Below are 18291 nucleotides of genomic sequence, written 5' to 3'. Positions count from 1 at the left end.
GTATTGGTGGGGATGGGTCTGTCACTATAACACTGGGGGAGGATATTGGTGGAGAGGGGTCTGTCACGATAACACTGGGGGATGGTATTGGTGAGGATGGGTCTGTCACTGTACAACACTGGGGGAGCGTATTGGTGGGGATGGGTCTGTCACTATAACACTGGGGGAGGGTATTGGTGGAGATGGGTCTGTCACTATAACACTGGGGGAGGGTATTGGTGGAGATGGGTCTGTCACTGTACAACACTGGGGAGGGTATTGGTGGGGATGGGTCTATCACTATAACACTGGGGGAGGGTATTGGTGGAGATGGGTCTGTCACTGTACAACACTGGGGAGGGTATTGGTGGGGATGGGTCTATCACTATAACACTGGGGGAGGGTATTGGTGGGGATGGGTCTGTCACTGTAACACTGGTGGAGGGTATTGGTCGGGATGGGTCTGACACTATAACACTGGGGGAGGGTATTGGTGGAGATGGGTCTGTCACTATAACACTGGTGGAGGATATTGGTGGAGATGGGTCTGTCACTATAACACTGGGGGAGGGTATTGTTGGGCATGGGTCTGTCACTATAAGACTGCCGGAGGATATTGGTGGAGATGGGTCTGTCACTATAACACTGGGGGAGGGTATTGGTGGGGATGGGTCTGTCACTGTGCAACACTGGTGGGGAAGGGTCTGTCACTGTACAACACTGGTGGAGGATATTGGTGGAGATGGGTCTGTCACTATAACACTGGGGGAGGATATTGGTGGGGATGGGTCTGTCACTATAACACTGGGGGAGGGTATTGGTGGGGATGGGTCTGTCACTGTACAACACTGGGGTAGGGTATTGGTGGGGGTGGCTCTGTCACTATAACACTAGGGGAGGGTATTGGTGGGGATGGGTCTGTCACTATAACACTGGTGGAGGATATTGGTGGAGATGGGTCTGTCATTATAACACTGGGGTAGGGTATTGGTGGGGGTGGGTCTGTCACTGTACAACACTGGGGGGGGGTATTGGTGGGGATGGGTCTGTCACTATAACACTGGAGGAGGATATTGGTGGGGATGGGGCTGTCACTACAACACTGGGGGAGGGTATTGGTGGGGATGGGTCTGTCACTATAACACTGGGGGAGGGTATTGATGGGGATGGGTCTGTCACTATAACACTGCTGGAGGATATTGGTGGAGATGCGTCTGTCACTATAACACTGGGGGAGGGTATTGGTGGGGATGGGTCTGCCACTATAACACTGGGGGAGGGTATTGGTGGGGATGCGTCTGTCACTATAACACTCTGGGAGCGTATTGGTGGGGATGCGTCTGTCACTATAACACTGGGGGAGGGTATTGGTGGGGATGGGTCTGCCACTATAACACTGGGGGATGGTATTGGTGGGGATGGGTCTGTCACTATAACACTGGGGGAGGGTATTGGTGGGGACGGGTCTGTCACTATAACACTGGGGGAGGGTATTGGTGGGGACGGGTCTGTCACTATAACACTGGGGGAGGATATTGGTGGAGATGGGTCTGTCACTATAACACTGGGGGAGGGTATTGGTGGGGATGGGTCTGTCACTATAAGACTGGCGGAGGATATTGGTGGAGATGGGTCTGTCACTGTACAACACTGGTGGAGGATATTGGTGGAGATGGGTCTGTCACTATAACACTGGGGGAGGGTATTGGTGGGGATGGGTCTGTCACTGTACAACACTGGGGTAGGGTATTGGTGGGGGTGGCACTGTCACTATAACACTAGGGGAGGGTATTGGTGGGGATGGGTCTGTCACTATAACACTGGTGGAGGATATTGGTGGAGATGGGTCTGTCATTATAACACTGGGGTAGGGTATTGGTGGGGGTGGGTCTGTCACTGTACAACACTGGGGGGGGGTATTGGTGGGGATGGGTCTGTCACTATAACACTGGAGGAGGATATTGGTGGGGATGGGGCTGTCACTACAACACTGGGGGAGGGTATTGGTGGGGATGGGTCTGTCACTATAACACTGGGGGAGGGTATTGATGGGGATGGGTCTGTCACTATAACACTGCTGGAGGATATTGGTGGAGATGCGTCTGTCACTATAACACTGGGGGAGGGTATTGGTGGGGATGGGTCTGCCACTATAACACTGGGGGAGGGTATTGGTGGGGATGCGTCTGTCACTATAACACTCTGGGAGCGTATTGGTGGGGATGCGTCTGTCACTATAACACTGGGGGAGGGTATTGGTGGAGATGGGTCTGTCACTATAACACTGGGGGAGGGTATTGGTGGGGACGGGTCTGTCACTATAACACTGGGGGAGGGTATTGGTGGGGACGGGTCTGTCACTATAACACTGGGGGAGGGTATTGGTGGGGACGGGTCTGTCACTATAACACTGGGGGACGGTATTGGTGGAGATGGGTCTGTCACTGTACAACACTGGTGGAGGGTATTGGTGGGGATGGGTCTGTCACTATAACACTGGGGGAGGGTACTGGTGGGGATGGGTCTGTCACTATAACACTGGGGGGGGGGGTATTGGTGGGGATGGGTATGTCACTGTACAACACTGGTGGAGGGTATTGGTGGGGATGGGTCTGTCACTATAACACTGGGGGAGGGTATTGGTGGGGATGGGTCTGTCACTATAACACTGGGGGGGGGTATTGATGGGGATGGGTCTGACACTATAACACTGGTGGCGGGTATTGGTGGAGATGGGTCTGTCACTGTACAACACTGGTGGAGGGTATTGGTGGGGATGGGTCTGTCACTATAACACTGGGGGAGGGTATTGATGGGGATGGGTCTGACACTATAACACTGGTGGCGGGTATTGGTGGAGATGGGTCTGTCACTGTACAACACTGGTTTGGGGGTATTGGTGGGGATGGGTCTGTCACTATAACACTGGGGGAGGGTATTCGTGGAGATGGGTCTGTCACTATAACACTGGAGGAGGGTATTGGTGGGGACGGGTCTGTCACTATAACACTCGGGGAGCGTATTGGTGGGGATGGGTCTGTCACTATAACACTCGGGGAGCGTATTGGTGGGGATGGGTCTGTCACTGTAACACTGGTGGAGGGTTTTGGTGGGGATGGGTCTGTCACTGTAACACTGGGGGATGGTATTTGTGGGGATGGGTCTGTCGCTGTACAACACTGGGGGATGGTATTGGTGGGGAAGGGTCTGTCACTGTGCAACACTGGGGGAGGATATTGGTGGAGATGGGTCTGTCACTATAACACTAGGGGATGGTATTGGTGGAGATGGGTCTGTCACTATAACACTGGGGTAGGATATTGGTGGGGATGGCTCTACACTATAACACTGGGGTAGGATATTGGTGGGGATGGGTCTGTCACTGTACAACACTGGGGGAGGGTATTGGTGGGGATGGGTCTGTCACTATAACACTGGGGGAGGGTATTGGTGGGGATGGCTCTGTCACTATAACACTGGTGGAGGGTATTGGTGGGGATGGGTCTGTCACTGTACAACACTGGGGGAGGGTATTGGTGGGGATGGCTCTGTCACTTTAACACTAGGGGAGGTGTTGCTCTTTTTAACCTTAGTCTATTGGCTCTGATTACGTCACCTTTTCTCACGAGTCGCCAGGTATCTTTATGATACCGCCACGTGGTTCAAGTGCAGGTTATGATTAATAATACAGCACACCGCTTAGTAAGGATTAAAACAACGGTCATTTATTATATACAACAAGCAATATCAATACACTAATACTCCTATCTATATAATAAACCTATCACTGCTGGCCAATACTTAACTTTAGGAAGAGCCCACCAGGTCAGGGAAACGAATGGCTTGTCCAATCAGATCTGGCCCGCGGGATTCAAAAGGCTGCTACAGGTCGGTGGCTAGGTGTCTCTACCGGATAGCGATCGCTGGATTCAAACTTACTGTTGCCGGTTGCTGTTCTTGCGAAGGTCTCGAGCAGGCGAAGAGGAGAGAGAGAGTTCTGAACTTGGCCCCTCACTTTTATAGGGCCCAGGGGCTTCCCGCCTCCCGGGGCGGCCCTTGACCCTGAGTCCCAAGTGATTGGATTTGTCCCCAATCCCTGGGGTCGATGTGTCCAATGGTGAGGCGATTCCTCGATCGGGGGGTAGTCGTTCACCTGTCTTTGTTTTGGCCACTGCAGGCGCCGACAGGCCTGGCCCGGTATTCAATTGCTAATATGTTGCAATTGTTCCCGGGGATAGCCGATTTAACTGCAGATGTCTGGATAGATGGGCTGCAAACAGTCCTGAATGCAACTGCAAATACCTAGGTTGATAGGCCGTTGATAGCCCTGAGTATCGATCTGGGCTAACTTCCCCAGAGCCGAATATGCAATACTGTCTGCAGCTGCCTGCTTGTGTCGCGTTAGCTGCTTTCCCAGCAGTCTTTCGGGTTAGCCATTTTAAACTGGGTTTTGGCCAGATTAATCGGAACGCAGCCATTTTACGTGGCTACAGTCCCGCCTTGTGATCCTAACGCGAAGCGTGAAGGATCACATAAATTTTGTCCTCTTCGTTCCCTGACCGGGGGGGGGCACCTCCTACATGGCCACTACTCTGACCCTAGCTAGGCACAAAAATTTACCTAAACAATTCTTGAGGGCGCTATGTCAGGCAGGGGCATGTATCTATAAAAAAATAAACTGGGAACCTCTAATTTTACCTAAGCAATTCTTCAAGCATTATACAATCTTGTCTCTCTAAACATACAATAACAATCACAACATTTAATATACTCTTTCCTGGCTTGGCAGTCAAGCTCAGGATCATACATTTCCATACATTTTCTTTTTATTTACAGGAAAAACCGCCAGTGCATGTTTTATTATTCGTATGTCGCTGGGGTCTGGTCATAGCCGAATATCGGGGATTGGATCCGATAGACCGGGGTTCGAGCGCGGTACGCTCTCCTTTTCCACTTGCGGAGGCGCATGGTCTGTACTGCACAACTGAGTATAGCCAATGCCAACAGTGCCTCAATGATGTACGATAAGGAGTACCAAGTTATGAACTTGGCACACCAGGATAATGCAGCGTGGTTGGTGACTGGGCCCTCGGTACTACTGGGCCGTGAAGTGTTAACAGTAAAGGGGTTTGGAGTGATGGGGTCCGCATTCCCGCGCAACCAAAAGTCCAGCACAAACATGTTGAGCACGAAGAAAGGAGTCCTCATGGCTGTCTTCTTTCTTTCCTTTTCCTGTGTTCGCTGGTTTTCTCCGGACTTGGAGCTTCTGGAGTTCTGTAAGACAAGCGTAGTGTGTGTAAATACTTCGGTTTAATATCTGGTGTGTTAGTGTGTCTGTCCTTCTTGGGGCCAATTAAATCCTTATAATTGGTCACAGTATGTGACTCTTCCCCCCCCCCCATTTTTTTTTTTCAAACCAAATGTTTGGACACGGCACACTTCCCAATGGTGGACCAGTGCTAGGTTTATCATCCAAATGTTCCAGGATGTAAATAGCATGTGGCAGCAACCCAAAGGTTGCCTAAGTAAAATAAACTGTTTTTGAAAGAAAAGGTCGAATGAGGTGCGTGTGGGCCGCGACGGGTAAGACTTGGGTGGAGTCCCCGGGTAGGACGGCTACCAATACCGTATCTTCCCTACCCGAGCGTTTTTGACCAACGAGGGGGTCCCCAGGCAGGGCGGGTCTCACGCCGTTTCTCCACTGCCTGAGCGACCAAAGAACGGACAAAAATGTAGTCATCATGGTGGGGTTACTGTTCTGATTCTACCATCAAATCGGAAGAGTAGCTACGATCGGGTGTCTGAGGCAAGTCCTCAGAGGTATCAGCCGAATGGGCGTGTGGCGGTGGTGGGTGTCAGTGGGAAAGTTAAAAAGTTCAGGTGAATTGGTGTGGGGCTGTGAGAAAATTCTCCTGTAGGACAAACAACATTTAACTAACAGACAGACAACATAAAACATTCTGCAGGTTCCATCAGAAAGGACAACACTTTTCACCAAGTGTCTCCTTTAAATCATCATGTGGACACCTCAGTTCTCGGTTGCTATGGGCTCTGCCTTTTTCTTATTGAGAGTGCCTGTCGGTTGGGCACTCTGTGGTTTTTTTAGGGCCATTGCATTCTTTGGCAAAATGTCCCAACTGTCCGCAATTGTGGCACTCTTGCGGTTTGGCTGGGGGGGCTGTTCTTTCCCTCGTTTACCCAGGCGGGGTTGTGGAGAGTGGTTCTTACTGCCTGCACGTCTGCGGCGGCTTGGTTTTCCTCGGGGGTTCTAGTTGCTGATTTACCGTGAGCCGCTTGTTCCCAAACGCGGGACAATCTTTTGACCATCCACTTCTCATTATGAGCCTCCTCCGGGGGGTCATAATTACTACAGGCATTCTGTCCTGCTTCCGTGGCACGGGAGATAAGGGTGCGGGTCCACTCGGCCATATTGTCTGGGGACAAATGGGCACGATCTACGTTGCTGAAAACGGCTTCAAAATGAATCCACAAGCATTCTGCGAACGCTGTGGGGTGTTCAGACTTTTTCTGTCTGCATTTATTCAGACCGTCTATGGGGTCACCCCGGTTGTACCCGATCGCATCCAGGATCGCGGTATGCATTTCTGCAAGGGTGCCCCCTCCTACATTCTGTGGGTCAGGAAGGGCTGCTGCGACCGATGGGTCTAAGCTTAGGACCGTGAGCTTTACCTGCTCTTTCTCATCCAGGCCGTACAAGATCGCCTGGTGTTTGACGGTGGCAAAGAAATGGTGTGGGTCTGAAGCGGGGAGGAACGGTGTGATTTTGGCACACGCGTCCCGTAATTGGGTCACTGTGAGGGGAGTGGAATATAAGACCTCCGCCTCGTCTGCTGTGGCGGTGCGGTGGGTTGTTACAGGGTTCATGGGAGCCTGTATTATCTGTTGTGTGGGGGGTGGGGGTGCTTTCCTCCTTTGGGGTTTTCCCTGCGCACATGCTCCCTGAACATATCTCTGCGCTGTCTCCTGCAATTCTTCCCAATCAGGGCCCTCTTCCTGTTCTAAACTTTCCCCAAAGGTTTCTTGAAATCCCTTTTGGACAGAAAGCAGTGCTTTCAAGTCTGCAATCTGCTTTCGGCACTTTGCATGGTCCAAAGTACTCTGCCTTTGTTCCGTGGTTGTGGCGTGGAGCGCTCTCAAGGATGCTTTGAGATCACTGCGTTGTTTCTGGAGAGTCTCTAACTGGTTTTCTGTTTCTTTCTTTACCAGGACTGCATGCTGCAGGTCCTGATAAGCCTTTTCATATTGTGACTGGAAACTACTCAAGTGCGCCAGACAAGATTGGTGACCCCGTTTGGCGTCAGCCACCTCTTTGTCCTTTGCTGCTAATTTCCCTTTTAACTCCAGGTTCTCTTTCTCAATTTCGCATACATCGATTTTACTCGTCCGATGTATGCCTTCTATTTCCTTGCGGAGCATCCTGACGACCTCCTCTGTGCCTCGCAATTGTGCCAGACAGGACACAATTGCCATCGGCTTGCGCGTTTTTGCTAAACTCTTTCTGTGGATCTCACTCAGGTTCTCCCACCAAGTATGCCCTATACTTCCAGGACCTGAGTCGTCGTTACTGCAGAAATCCTTCCACACGGGCCATCCTTTGCCCTGCAGAATTTTGAGGATTTCCACTTCCCAAACGGGACACTGTCCCGCTCCTACGCTGCTGACTGGTGCGACAGCAAAATCTTCGGGGTTCATGAGGCGCTGCATCGCTTGCATTGCCTGCATGGCTCTCTCTTATCTGCTCGTTACGTTCGAATTTGGAACAGGGGGCCAAGGTGGTGTGGTAGATGCGGGTACGGCTTGCGCTAATTTCCGAAATACCAACTGCCGATAGTTTTGACGCAACAAAAAATCTATCAGTTTTGCCTTTTAACCCTGTTAGTTACGCATGCATATACACACTTCCGAATTGTGAATTATTAACCAGAACCGCTTGAACACTTGTGGGTTTTTTTTTGTTTTGTTTCCGATTGGATTCTAATTCAAATGTTGGGGTTCTCCCGGAGTGGTTTTCCACTTCTAAGTCGGGTCCCGTCAGGATGTCGTCAATTATGTTGCTCTTTTTAGCCTTAGTCTATTGGCTCTGATTACGTCACCTTTGCTCACGAGTCGCCAGGTATCTTTATACCGCCACGTGGTTCAAATGCAGGTTAGGATTAATAATACAGCACACCGCTTAGTGAGGATTAAAACAACGGTCATTTATTATATACAACAAGCAATATTAATACACTAATACTACTATCTATATAATAAACCTATCACTACTGGCCAATACTTAACTTTAGGAAGAGCCCACCAGGTCAGGGAAACGAATGGCTTGTCCAATCAGATCTGGCCCGCGGGATTCAAAAGGCTGCTACAGGTCGATGGCTAGGTGTCTCTGCCGGATAGCGATCGCTGGATTCAAACTTACTGTTGCCGGTTGCTGTTCTTGCGAAGGTCTCGAGCAGGCGAAGAGGAGAGAGAGAGTTCTGAACTTGGCCCCTCACTTTTATAGGGCCCAGGGGCTTCCCACCTTCCGGGGCGGCCCTTGACCCTGAGTCCCAAGTGATTGTATTTGTCCCCAATCCCTGGGGTCGATGTGTCCAATGGTGAGGCGATTCCTCGATCGGGAGGTGGTCGCTCACCTGTCTTTGTTTCGGCCACTGCAGGCGCCGACAGGCCTGGCCCGGTATTCAATTGCTAATATGTTGCAATTGTTCCCGGGGATAGCCGATTTAAATGCAGATGTCTGGATAGATGGGCTGCAAACAGTCCTGAATGTAACTGCAAATACTTGGGTTGATGGGCTGTTGATAGCCCTGAGTATCGATCTGGGCTAACTTCCCCAGAGCCGAATATGCAATACTGTCTGCAGCTGCCTGCTTGTGTCTCGTTAGCTGCTTTTCCCAGCAGTCTTTCGGGTTAGCCATTTCAAACTGGGTTTTGGCCAGATTAATCGGAACGCAGCCATTTTACATGGCTACAGAGGGTATTGGTGGGGATGGGTCTGTCACTATAACACTCGGGGAGCGTATTGGTGGGGATGGGTCTGTCACTATAACACTCGGGGAGCGTATTGGTGGGGATGGATCTGTCACTATAACACTGGGGTAGGGTATTGGTGGGGACGGGTGTTTCACTGTATAACACTGGGAAGCCGTATTGGTTTGCACTCCAATTTTGGTTGAACAGCACTCTGTGATGGGTTATTATTTGTTTTCCAGGCTTGCACAGAATGGAGGCCTCTGCCTCCGGTGTGTTCTGTAGCAGGATGTTGAGTATGGTGAACCGTGAGGATGTCAATGCCATTGTCCAGGCACAGAGACACATGTGAGTATGGGGATGCTGCATCTCAGACCCTGGGATAACAGGCACATGTCATTGCACTTGTTTCTATGAAAAAGCATATTCAACTGACACCACTGACTCTCACTGGGGTACAGGTCCCACACACACTGACTCACTGGAGTGCTGGTTCTACACACACTGACTCTCACTGGGGTACGGATCCCACACACACTGAATCTCACTGGAGTGCTGGTTCTACACACACTGACTAGAATCATAGAAGTTTACAGCATGGAAACAGGCCCTTCGGCCCAACCAGTCCATGCCGCCCAGTTTTTACCATTAAGCTAGTCCCAGTTGCCCGCACTTGGCCCATAACCCTCTATACCCATCTTACCCATGTAACTATCTAAATGTTTTTTAAAAGACACAATTGTACCCGCCTCTACTACTACCTCTGGCAGCCCATTCCAGACACTCACTACCCTCTGAGTGAAGAAATTGCCTCTCTGGGCCCTTCTGAATCTCTCCCCTCTCACCTTAAACCTATGCCCTCTAGTTTTAGACTCCCCTACCTTTGGGAAAAAATGTTGACTATCTACCTTATCTATGCCCCTCATTATTTTATAGACCTCTATAAGATCACCCCTAAGCCTCCTACGCTCCAGGGAAAAAAGTCCCAGTCTATCCAGCCTCTCCTTATAACTCAAACCATCAAGTCCCGGCAACATCCTAGTAAATCTTTTCTGCACTCTTTCCAGTTTAATAATATCCTTTCTATAATAGGGTGACCAGAACTGCACACAGTATTCCAAGTGTGGCCGTACCAATGTCTTGTACAACTTCAACAAGACGTCCCAACTCCTGTATTCAATGTTCTGACCAATGAAACCAAGCATGCCGAATGCCTTCTTCACCACCCTGTCCACCTGCGACTCCACCTTCAAGGAGCTATGAACCTGTACTCCTAGATCTCTTTGTTCTATAACTCTCCCCAACGCCATACCATTAACTGAGTAGGTCCTGGCCTAATTCGATCTGCCAAAATGCATCACCTCACATTTATCTAAATTAAACTCCATCTGCCATTCATCGGCCCACTGGCCTAATTGATCAAGATCCCGTTGCAATCCTAGATAACCTTCTTCACTATCCACTGTGCCACCAATCTTGGTGTCATCTGCAAACTTACTAACCATGCCTCCTAAATTCTCATCCAAATCATTAATATAAATCACAAATAACAGTGGACCCAGCACCGATCCCTGAGGCACACCACTGGTCACAGGCCTCCAGTTTGAAAAACAACCCTCTACAACCACCCTCTGCCTTCTGTCGTCCAGCCAATTTTGAATCCAATTGGCAACCTCACCCTGGATCCCGTGAGCTTTAACCTTCTGCAACAACCTACCATGCGGTACCTTGTCAAAGGCTTTGCTAAAGTCCATGTAGACAACGTCTACTGCACTGCCCTCATCTACCTTCTTGGTCACCCCCTCAAAAAACTCAATCAAATTTGTGAGACATGATTTTCCACGCACAAAGCCATGCTGACTGCCCCGAATCAGTCCTTGCCTCTCTAAATGCTTGTAGATCCTGTCTCTCAGAATACCTTCTAGCAACTTACCTACTACAGACGTTAGGCTCGCCGGTCTGTAGTTCCCAGGCTTTTCCCTGCTGCCCTTCTTAAACAAGGGCACAACATTCGCCACTCTCCAATCTTCAGGCACCTCACCTGTGGCTGCCGATGATTCAAATATCTCTGTTAGGGGGGACCCGCAATTTCCTCCCTAGCCTCCCACAACATCCTGGGATACATTTCATCAGGTCCCGGGGATTTATCTACCTTGATGCGCTTTAAGACTTCCAGCACCTCCTCCTCTGTAATATGCACACTTCTCAAGACATCACTATTTATTTCCCTTAGTTTCCTAACATCCATGCCTTTCTCCACCGTGAATACCGATGAGAAATATTCATTCAGGATCTCACCCAACTCTTGTGGCTCTGCACATAGATGCCCTTGTTGATCCTTAAGAGGCCCTACTCTGTCCCTCGTTACTCTTTTCCCCTTTATGTATCTGTAGAATCTCTTTGGATTCTCCCTTGCATTATTTGCCAAAGCAATTTCATGTCCCCTTTTTGCCCTCCTGATTTCCCTCTTAACTCTATTTCGACAATCTCTATACTCTTCAAGGGATCCACTTGATCCCAGTTGCTTATGTACGTCATATGCCTCCTTCTTCTTTTTGACCAGAGTCTCAATATCTCGAGTCATCCAGGGTTCCCTACTTCTACCAGCCTTGCCCTTCACTCTAAAGGGAATGTGCTTACCCTGCACCCTGGTTAACACATTTTTAAAAGCCTCCCATTTACCAGCCGTCCCTTTGCCTGTCAACAGTCTCCCCCAATCTACCTCTGCAAGTTCCTGTCTGATACCATCAAAATTGGCCTTGCCCCAATTAAGAATTTTAACTCTTGGGCCAGACCTATCATTCTCCATAGCTATCTTAAAACTAATGGAGTTATGGTCACTTGTCCCAAAGTGATCCCTCACTAGCACTTCTGTCACTTGCCCTTCACTCTCACTGGATTACAGGTCCCACACACACTGACTCTCACTGGAGTGCTGGTTCTACACACACTGACTCTCACTGGAGTGCTGGTTCTACACACAGTGACTCTCACTGGAGTGCTGGTTCTACACACACTGACTCTCACTGGAGTGCTGGTTCTACACACACTGACTCTCACTGGAGTGCTGGTTCTACACACACTGAATCTCACTGGAGTGCTGGTTCTACACACACTGAATCTCACTGGGATACGAGTTCCACACACACTGAATTTTACTGGCAATCCTGTTCCTGTTTTCCTTGTATGCAAGTATGTCTGGCAGTGTGGCAGGGATGATGCTACTTGGGGCTTGGGTGTTTGATAGTTATTGCAGTCTGTTACCCCATGTTTAAATCTCTGAATAAAACCGACCTTTGTTTTCTATCAGGCTGGACCGTTTTGAGAAGACGAACGAGATGTTATTGAACTTTAACAATTTGTCAAGCATGAGGCTAAATCAGATGACAGAACGGTACCAGCACCATACCAGGGCACTTGTGGACATGAAAAAAGATCTTGACAGCATCTTTCGGCGAATAAGGTACGTTGGTAGCAAATGGTTAGTTGTTTTGAGTGATTGAAAGGGGCACTGAGCTTTCCCTCGGGCCTGCTCTCCTTACTGCCACTCTTCCTGATCATATTGATTTCAAATCCTTGATCCTTGTTTACGGGGTTCTCATTCCCCACACCACTCAACCTCTGCTGCCTCCTCCAGCTTGCATTGCTGCCTTACAGATCCTGGTCTCCCCACTCCACCCTCTGTGCCAATGTCTGGCAGGACCGTCGGCCATGTTACACTGCACTTTGAAGATTCCTCCTAACATCAGCCGCCTCGAAACCTACAGTTCTGACCTGATCCCTGAAATAGTGAGATGGTCAGCTGGAATTCCTAGTTCTGACCACCTGGTGCCTCCTGCTCTCCAGTCGTTGAAGGGAGGATGTGGCTGTGACCCCTCTGTTCTCACAGTGGTTAAACACATGAAGAATGAGTGACCAGCGGGCTCTTGCCCCTGGAGGAATTGTACCCAGGAAGCCTTGTGGAATGGGGAAGCAGATTTCACAGAATCGTTGCAGCATATAAGGAGGCCATTTGGCCCTTTGTGTTTGTACTGGCCTCCAAAGGAGCAATTCACCTACAGTCACTCCCCTCATTCTCCATAGTCTTGCGCATTCTTTCTTTTCAGACAACAATCCAATTTTCTCTTGAATCCCTCAATGGACCCAGCCTCCATCACTCGGGCAACACATTCCAGCCCTTCAACCACTCGCTGCGTGGAACAAGTTTCTCTTTGTGTTTCAATCGCGTGTTTTACCAATTACCTTAATTCCATCCCTCTGGACCTCCGTCCTTACACCAAGGGGGGAACAGCTTCTCCCCAGAGCCCCTGTCCAGACGCCTCATGATTTTGAAGACCTTGATCAAACCTCCTCTTCTCCAAGGAAAATAGTCCCAACTTCTCCAATCTGTTTGGGTAACTGAAATTCCTCATCCCTGGAACCATTCTCATGAATCTTTCTGCACTCTCTCTGATGTCTTCACATCTTTCCTAAAGTGTGGTGCCCAGAACTGGACACAGTACTCCAGCTGAGGCTAAACTGGTGACTTATACAAGTTTAACATAACTCCCTTGCTCTTGTACTCTATTCCCCTGTTAATAACGTGAAGGGTACTGTGTGCTTTATTCACCACTCTCTCACCCCGACCTGTCACTCCAATGACTCATGCACATAGACACCCAGGTCGCCCTGCTCTTGCACACCCTTTAGAATTGTCCCCTTTTTTTAATATCATTTTTCCTCGTTCTTTCGAATGAATCGCTCCACAGTTCTCGACATTGAATTTCATCTGCCACTTCTTCACTCATTCCACTAACCTGTCTCTGTCCTTTTTGAAGTACTACATTCTCCTCCTCACAGTTCACAGTGGTTCCAAGTTACGTATCATCCACAAATTAAGAAATTGTACCCTGTACACCAAGTTCCAGGTCATTAATATCCATCCAGAAAAGCAAGGATCCGAACACTGACCCCTGGAGAACTCCAATACGAACCTTCCTCCAGCCCAGAAATCATCCATTAACCATTACTCTTGCTTCCCATCTCTCAGCCAATTTGGTATCCATGATGCTGTTGTCCCTTTTATTCCATCAGCTGTCACTGTTCACAGATTTGTTGTACGGTTCTTTATCAAATGCCTTTTGGAAGCCCATGTACAGCACATCAACAGCATTACCCTTATCAAACCCCATTACCTCAGCAAAAAACTCCAGCAAGTAAGTGAAACATGATTTGCCCCAAACAAACCCATGAGAGTTTTCTTAATTAACTCATATTTGCCCAAATGAATATTATTTTTTTTTTAAATTTAGAGTACCCAATAATTTTTTCTAATTAAGGGGCAATTTAGCGTGGCCAATCCACCTAACCTGCACATCTTTGGGTTGTGGGGGTGAAACCCACGCAGACACTGGGAGAACATGCAAACGCCACACGGACAGTGACCCAGGGCCAGGATTCGAACCCGGGCCCTCAGCGCCGTAGGCAGCAATGTTAGCCACTGCGCCGCCCTATGAATATTAGTTTTGTCCCGAATTATTGTTTGAAAGGGGAAAAGCGGAAATCTTTGTACTTTTGGCAAAACATCTTTGTGCTTGCCAGCTCTGTATTGAGATATTGCTTTGTGCCACTGGAGGGAGCAGGTGCATGATGCAAATAGTTCTGATCACTGCAGGATATGTACCATGGGGCCTGTCATAATCGACTTGATGTTGATGGGTGTGTGAAGTATTGCTGCCATTGGGCACTTCTTTTGAATAAACCAATGACAGTTCAGGGTGAAATTAACAGATTAAATGTTAACAAATTGGCAAATTAAGCAACTTTAACAAATCAAATAATGTGAACTTCCCTTAAATTAGTAACTAACAAAGCACAAAAATCTGAAAGGAAACTTATTAAACTTTAAATCGAAATGTGATTCTGGGGTCTACCATGCACCCCAGCTCCTGCGCCGCCCACCCATCACGGAAAGTCTCCAACGTACTGGTGAACACCGCATGCTCCCTTTCCTGGGACACCCAGCCACAAACATGGGCAAAACGTTGGGACAGACGATCTTTCAACCGCCCGTTGCCTGGACCTATTAATGACCAGCTTGGCCAGGCCCAGGAGCATGCCCACGAGGAGGTGCTCCTCCCTCCCTGCACCACTCCATACCGGGTGCCTGACGATCAGGAGCGTGGAGCTGAAGTGCAAACAAAAAGACTCCCCAAAAAGACCACCTCCCGGTCAGCATTACTGCCTGACGGCGCCGAGGTCCCAGGTTCGGTCCCGGCTCTGGGTCACTGTCCGTGTGGAATTTGCACATTCTCCCCACGTTTGCGTGGGTTTTACCCCCACAACCCAAAGATGTGCAGGTTAGGTGGATTGGCCATGCTAAATTGCCCTTTAATTGGAAAAAATGAATCGGGCACGCCAAATTTTTTTTTAAAAGACCATCTCCCTGGTCATGATACTCTTCCCCAGGACCCCCGCGTAGGCATTCCCCAAGACATCCCAGAATTCCTTGAAGAACTCCACAGTCTGCGGCAGGTTCTCCCAAATACATCTACAGACATCCTTGCTGAACAGATCCAGAGAGAACAGAACAGAATACTAGGCTTGGGCATGCGCCCTGATGCTCTCCGGATCTGAGGCAATAGATCCATTGTTGACCAGTAGTCCAAGGAGTTCCCGACAGGCCCCATGCCCTTTTACCAGTGAGTAGAAGAAGGGGGAGCTGCAGTCCAACGCCTTGAGGAACCAAATCCGCGACCTCACGTGTGCGCCTCGGAACCCGACAAGTAGCAGATCCCTCAGCGCGCCCTCCTTCTCTTTGTTCGCCGACCATAGGGCCAGATCCTCATTGGGCTGACCGAGGCACAGCTGCGGGCCGAGCACCTCCATCTCCAATTCCTTGATCTTGGAGTTCCACCTCTTTGTCAACCTCCTGTCGACAGAAAACACAGGCGTGTGAGCCTTGGCCACATCCCACCATGACCTTGAGGAGGGACAGCCTATCTGCTTCCTTTGCCAGCTGGCGCAGAAGCAATGCAGCAAGTCCAGAAACTTCTTGTCCTCCAGCAGCAAGTTGTTAAAATGCCACAGGCCCCACATGAGCACAGAACGGAACAGGTTCTGCCCACACCAGACGGTGGTCTGAGCACAGCACCTGCTGCACAGAAGCTGCCAGAACGCAGGACATGAACGCTTTAGAAATGTAAATGCAGTCGTTTCTGGACTCCAGTCAACACGAAAGTGAAAACACTGGAGTTAGGATGGAGATGTCGCCAAATGTCCACCAAGTCGAAAGATCTCCCCGAGGACAATTCACTCGCCAGCTAAGATAAGCAGATACTTCTTCAAAGATGCTTGTTTGCTCCTGCAAAAGGTGAAGTGTCACCCCTCAAGTGGACAGAGGTGCAGCAAACGGCCTGGCACTGGATCCTTGACCCCCCCCAGATCTCCAGCTGAAATTGCCGGTTAACCTGTCAGACTTTGAGGCCAGGTAACTCCTGTAGACCACCCCCTTCACCATTCCAGAAGCCATGTAGTCTTTACTCCTGGAATGGTGTGGTTTTCCTGCTGGAAACATACCCCATACTTCATGTTCCGCAGGACCGAGAAGTTCTGGAATCTGCGTTCTGCACCCCTCATGGCGTTGATATTGAGGCTGGTTATGGGTATCTTCATCAGAGCAGAGTGTACCTCTGTGCTCGGAGAGAGGGAGAGATACATGTGGCCCTCCACCTCCTCAGGAGCTCGATGAGGAAACCATCCAACAGACATTTCTCGTTCCAGCCCAGGCTCCGAGCCTTTCCGGCTGCTCTGGTGGACTAGACCAGACTGCAGACCCGACCGGCAGTCGAGCACCAGCTGGATCCCATCACGGCGACTGAGGTTGGTTTTAAGATAATCTCGGAGTTCCTCCGGGAGGGGGATGAGGGGCAACTCATGGGGGACACAAGGGTGTCTACTCACAGACTGGCCCCAACTCTGAATCAATCCTATCTCCGGGATCAGCGACAGAGGGGTCCTCGCGGAGCTCTTCCAGGGTGAGAGGGGAGTAGCAGCTCAGAGCCCATCTCCGCCCCAGCATTCGGTTGCCCAGTAGGTCCGGAAAATGTTCGGGACTCAACATCAGTGCCATAGGTTGGGATAGAGAAGGGAGGCCTTTTTCTCAACCGCCGCCCAATGAGCTGGTGTTCAGGGCGCCACTGGAGCCCCATGGTGGTTCAAAAGGTACCTCGGTGTTGCAAGATGGACCTGGGTGGGGTGCTGCCTCAAGGGCTGCAACTTCACCACCCTCTGAGGCATCAGACTCAGGAGAGCGCAGCAGCAGCGCCCTGATTGTTGCCCACCACGCCCAGAGGGCAGGGCCCCGCTCCAATGGGTGGCATCTCTTCCTGGTGAGGTATGGGGCCAGGGATACCTCCATGTCAGAAGCCCCCCTCTCCTTGCCATCCTCCCCCCAACGCCATTCCTTCTAGGATTTGGGCTGACAGACTCGGTTCATCCAGCTAACTGACGGTGGGCGGGTGCAGTATCACAGTCGGTGAGCGCCTACAGCCTCCCAGTCGGTGGGGACAGTATTTCTGTGTACAGGTACAGGTAGCGTTATTGAACGGGGAAACTGAGTGTACGTATTATGTGGTGAAGGAAGTCTCCTTGACTGCCTCAGACAAATGTCTAAAATTAGAAGAGTTTGTCTGTATGTGTTTCCCAGAGGCCTGATCAGTGCATGGTTCGTTTTATCCTTTGTAGGATTTTGAAGGACAAACTCGCAAAGCAACACCCGGAAGCGTTCAGCAGTAAGTACGTTCAGTGGCGTTCTACATTTTTCACAGATTAATGCCATTTATCCAGCTATGGGACCTGTAGGAGATTCCCTTCGACATTTAACAAGTTACAGAATAGTTAGGAAACTTTCACATGTTTTGCTTTGTACATCTTGAGATTCGGCCTTTTCACACTTGAACGTTACGGACAGCAACAGTCCCAGGATTAGGTTCAGCTGCCCATTGTTCAGGGTAATGAAGGAGAGGCGATTAATGCAATGTCCACATACCAGGAATCATTTTTTAATACTTGCATTTGAATCAAATCGCCAAGTAAATCCACATTGTGTGTCAATAATAAATCCAAATGCGCAGAACCAAAAAGCTTTGCTTTAGTTAGTGCAAGAATAATGAACACAACCATTTTCCCAGGACATCTTCAGCTCCCACTTTTGAGTTCCGTGTGACAGGATGGGGCAAATGTTCCAAACAGATTGAATTGTGGGCATCAGTCCTGGTCTGTCAGTGGGAGACTTTGCTCTGTTCTCGGTAAAGTTTAACTGATTTGGGAATTCCTCTTTCAAAGAGG

At 49.6% G+C, this 18291-nt stretch overlaps 1 protein-coding gene across 1 annotated transcript in view; it reads left to right on the top strand.

The window, feature by feature from the left end:
* The window catches only part of kxd1 (KxDL motif containing 1), a 30458-nt gene that overhangs the window by 4118 nt on the left and 8049 nt on the right, over positions 1–18291 (top strand). The window contains exons 2-4 of the mRNA XM_072482419.1: positions 9207–9312; positions 12275–12427; positions 17689–17735. Of these exons, the coding sequence (XP_072338520.1) occupies positions 9218–9312; positions 12275–12427; positions 17689–17735 (295 nt within the window). The 5' untranslated portion in view covers positions 9207–9217. The remainder of the gene's footprint in view (positions 1–9206; positions 9313–12274; positions 12428–17688; positions 17736–18291) is intronic.

Source organism: Scyliorhinus torazame, chromosome 18 (assembly GCF_047496885.1).
Source record: "Scyliorhinus torazame isolate Kashiwa2021f chromosome 18, sScyTor2.1, whole genome shotgun sequence".
Taxonomy (NCBI): domain Eukaryota; kingdom Metazoa; phylum Chordata; class Chondrichthyes; order Carcharhiniformes; family Scyliorhinidae; genus Scyliorhinus; species Scyliorhinus torazame.
The sequence above is the reverse complement of the archived record's forward strand: the minus strand, read 5'-3'. Positions and strand labels throughout refer to the sequence as shown.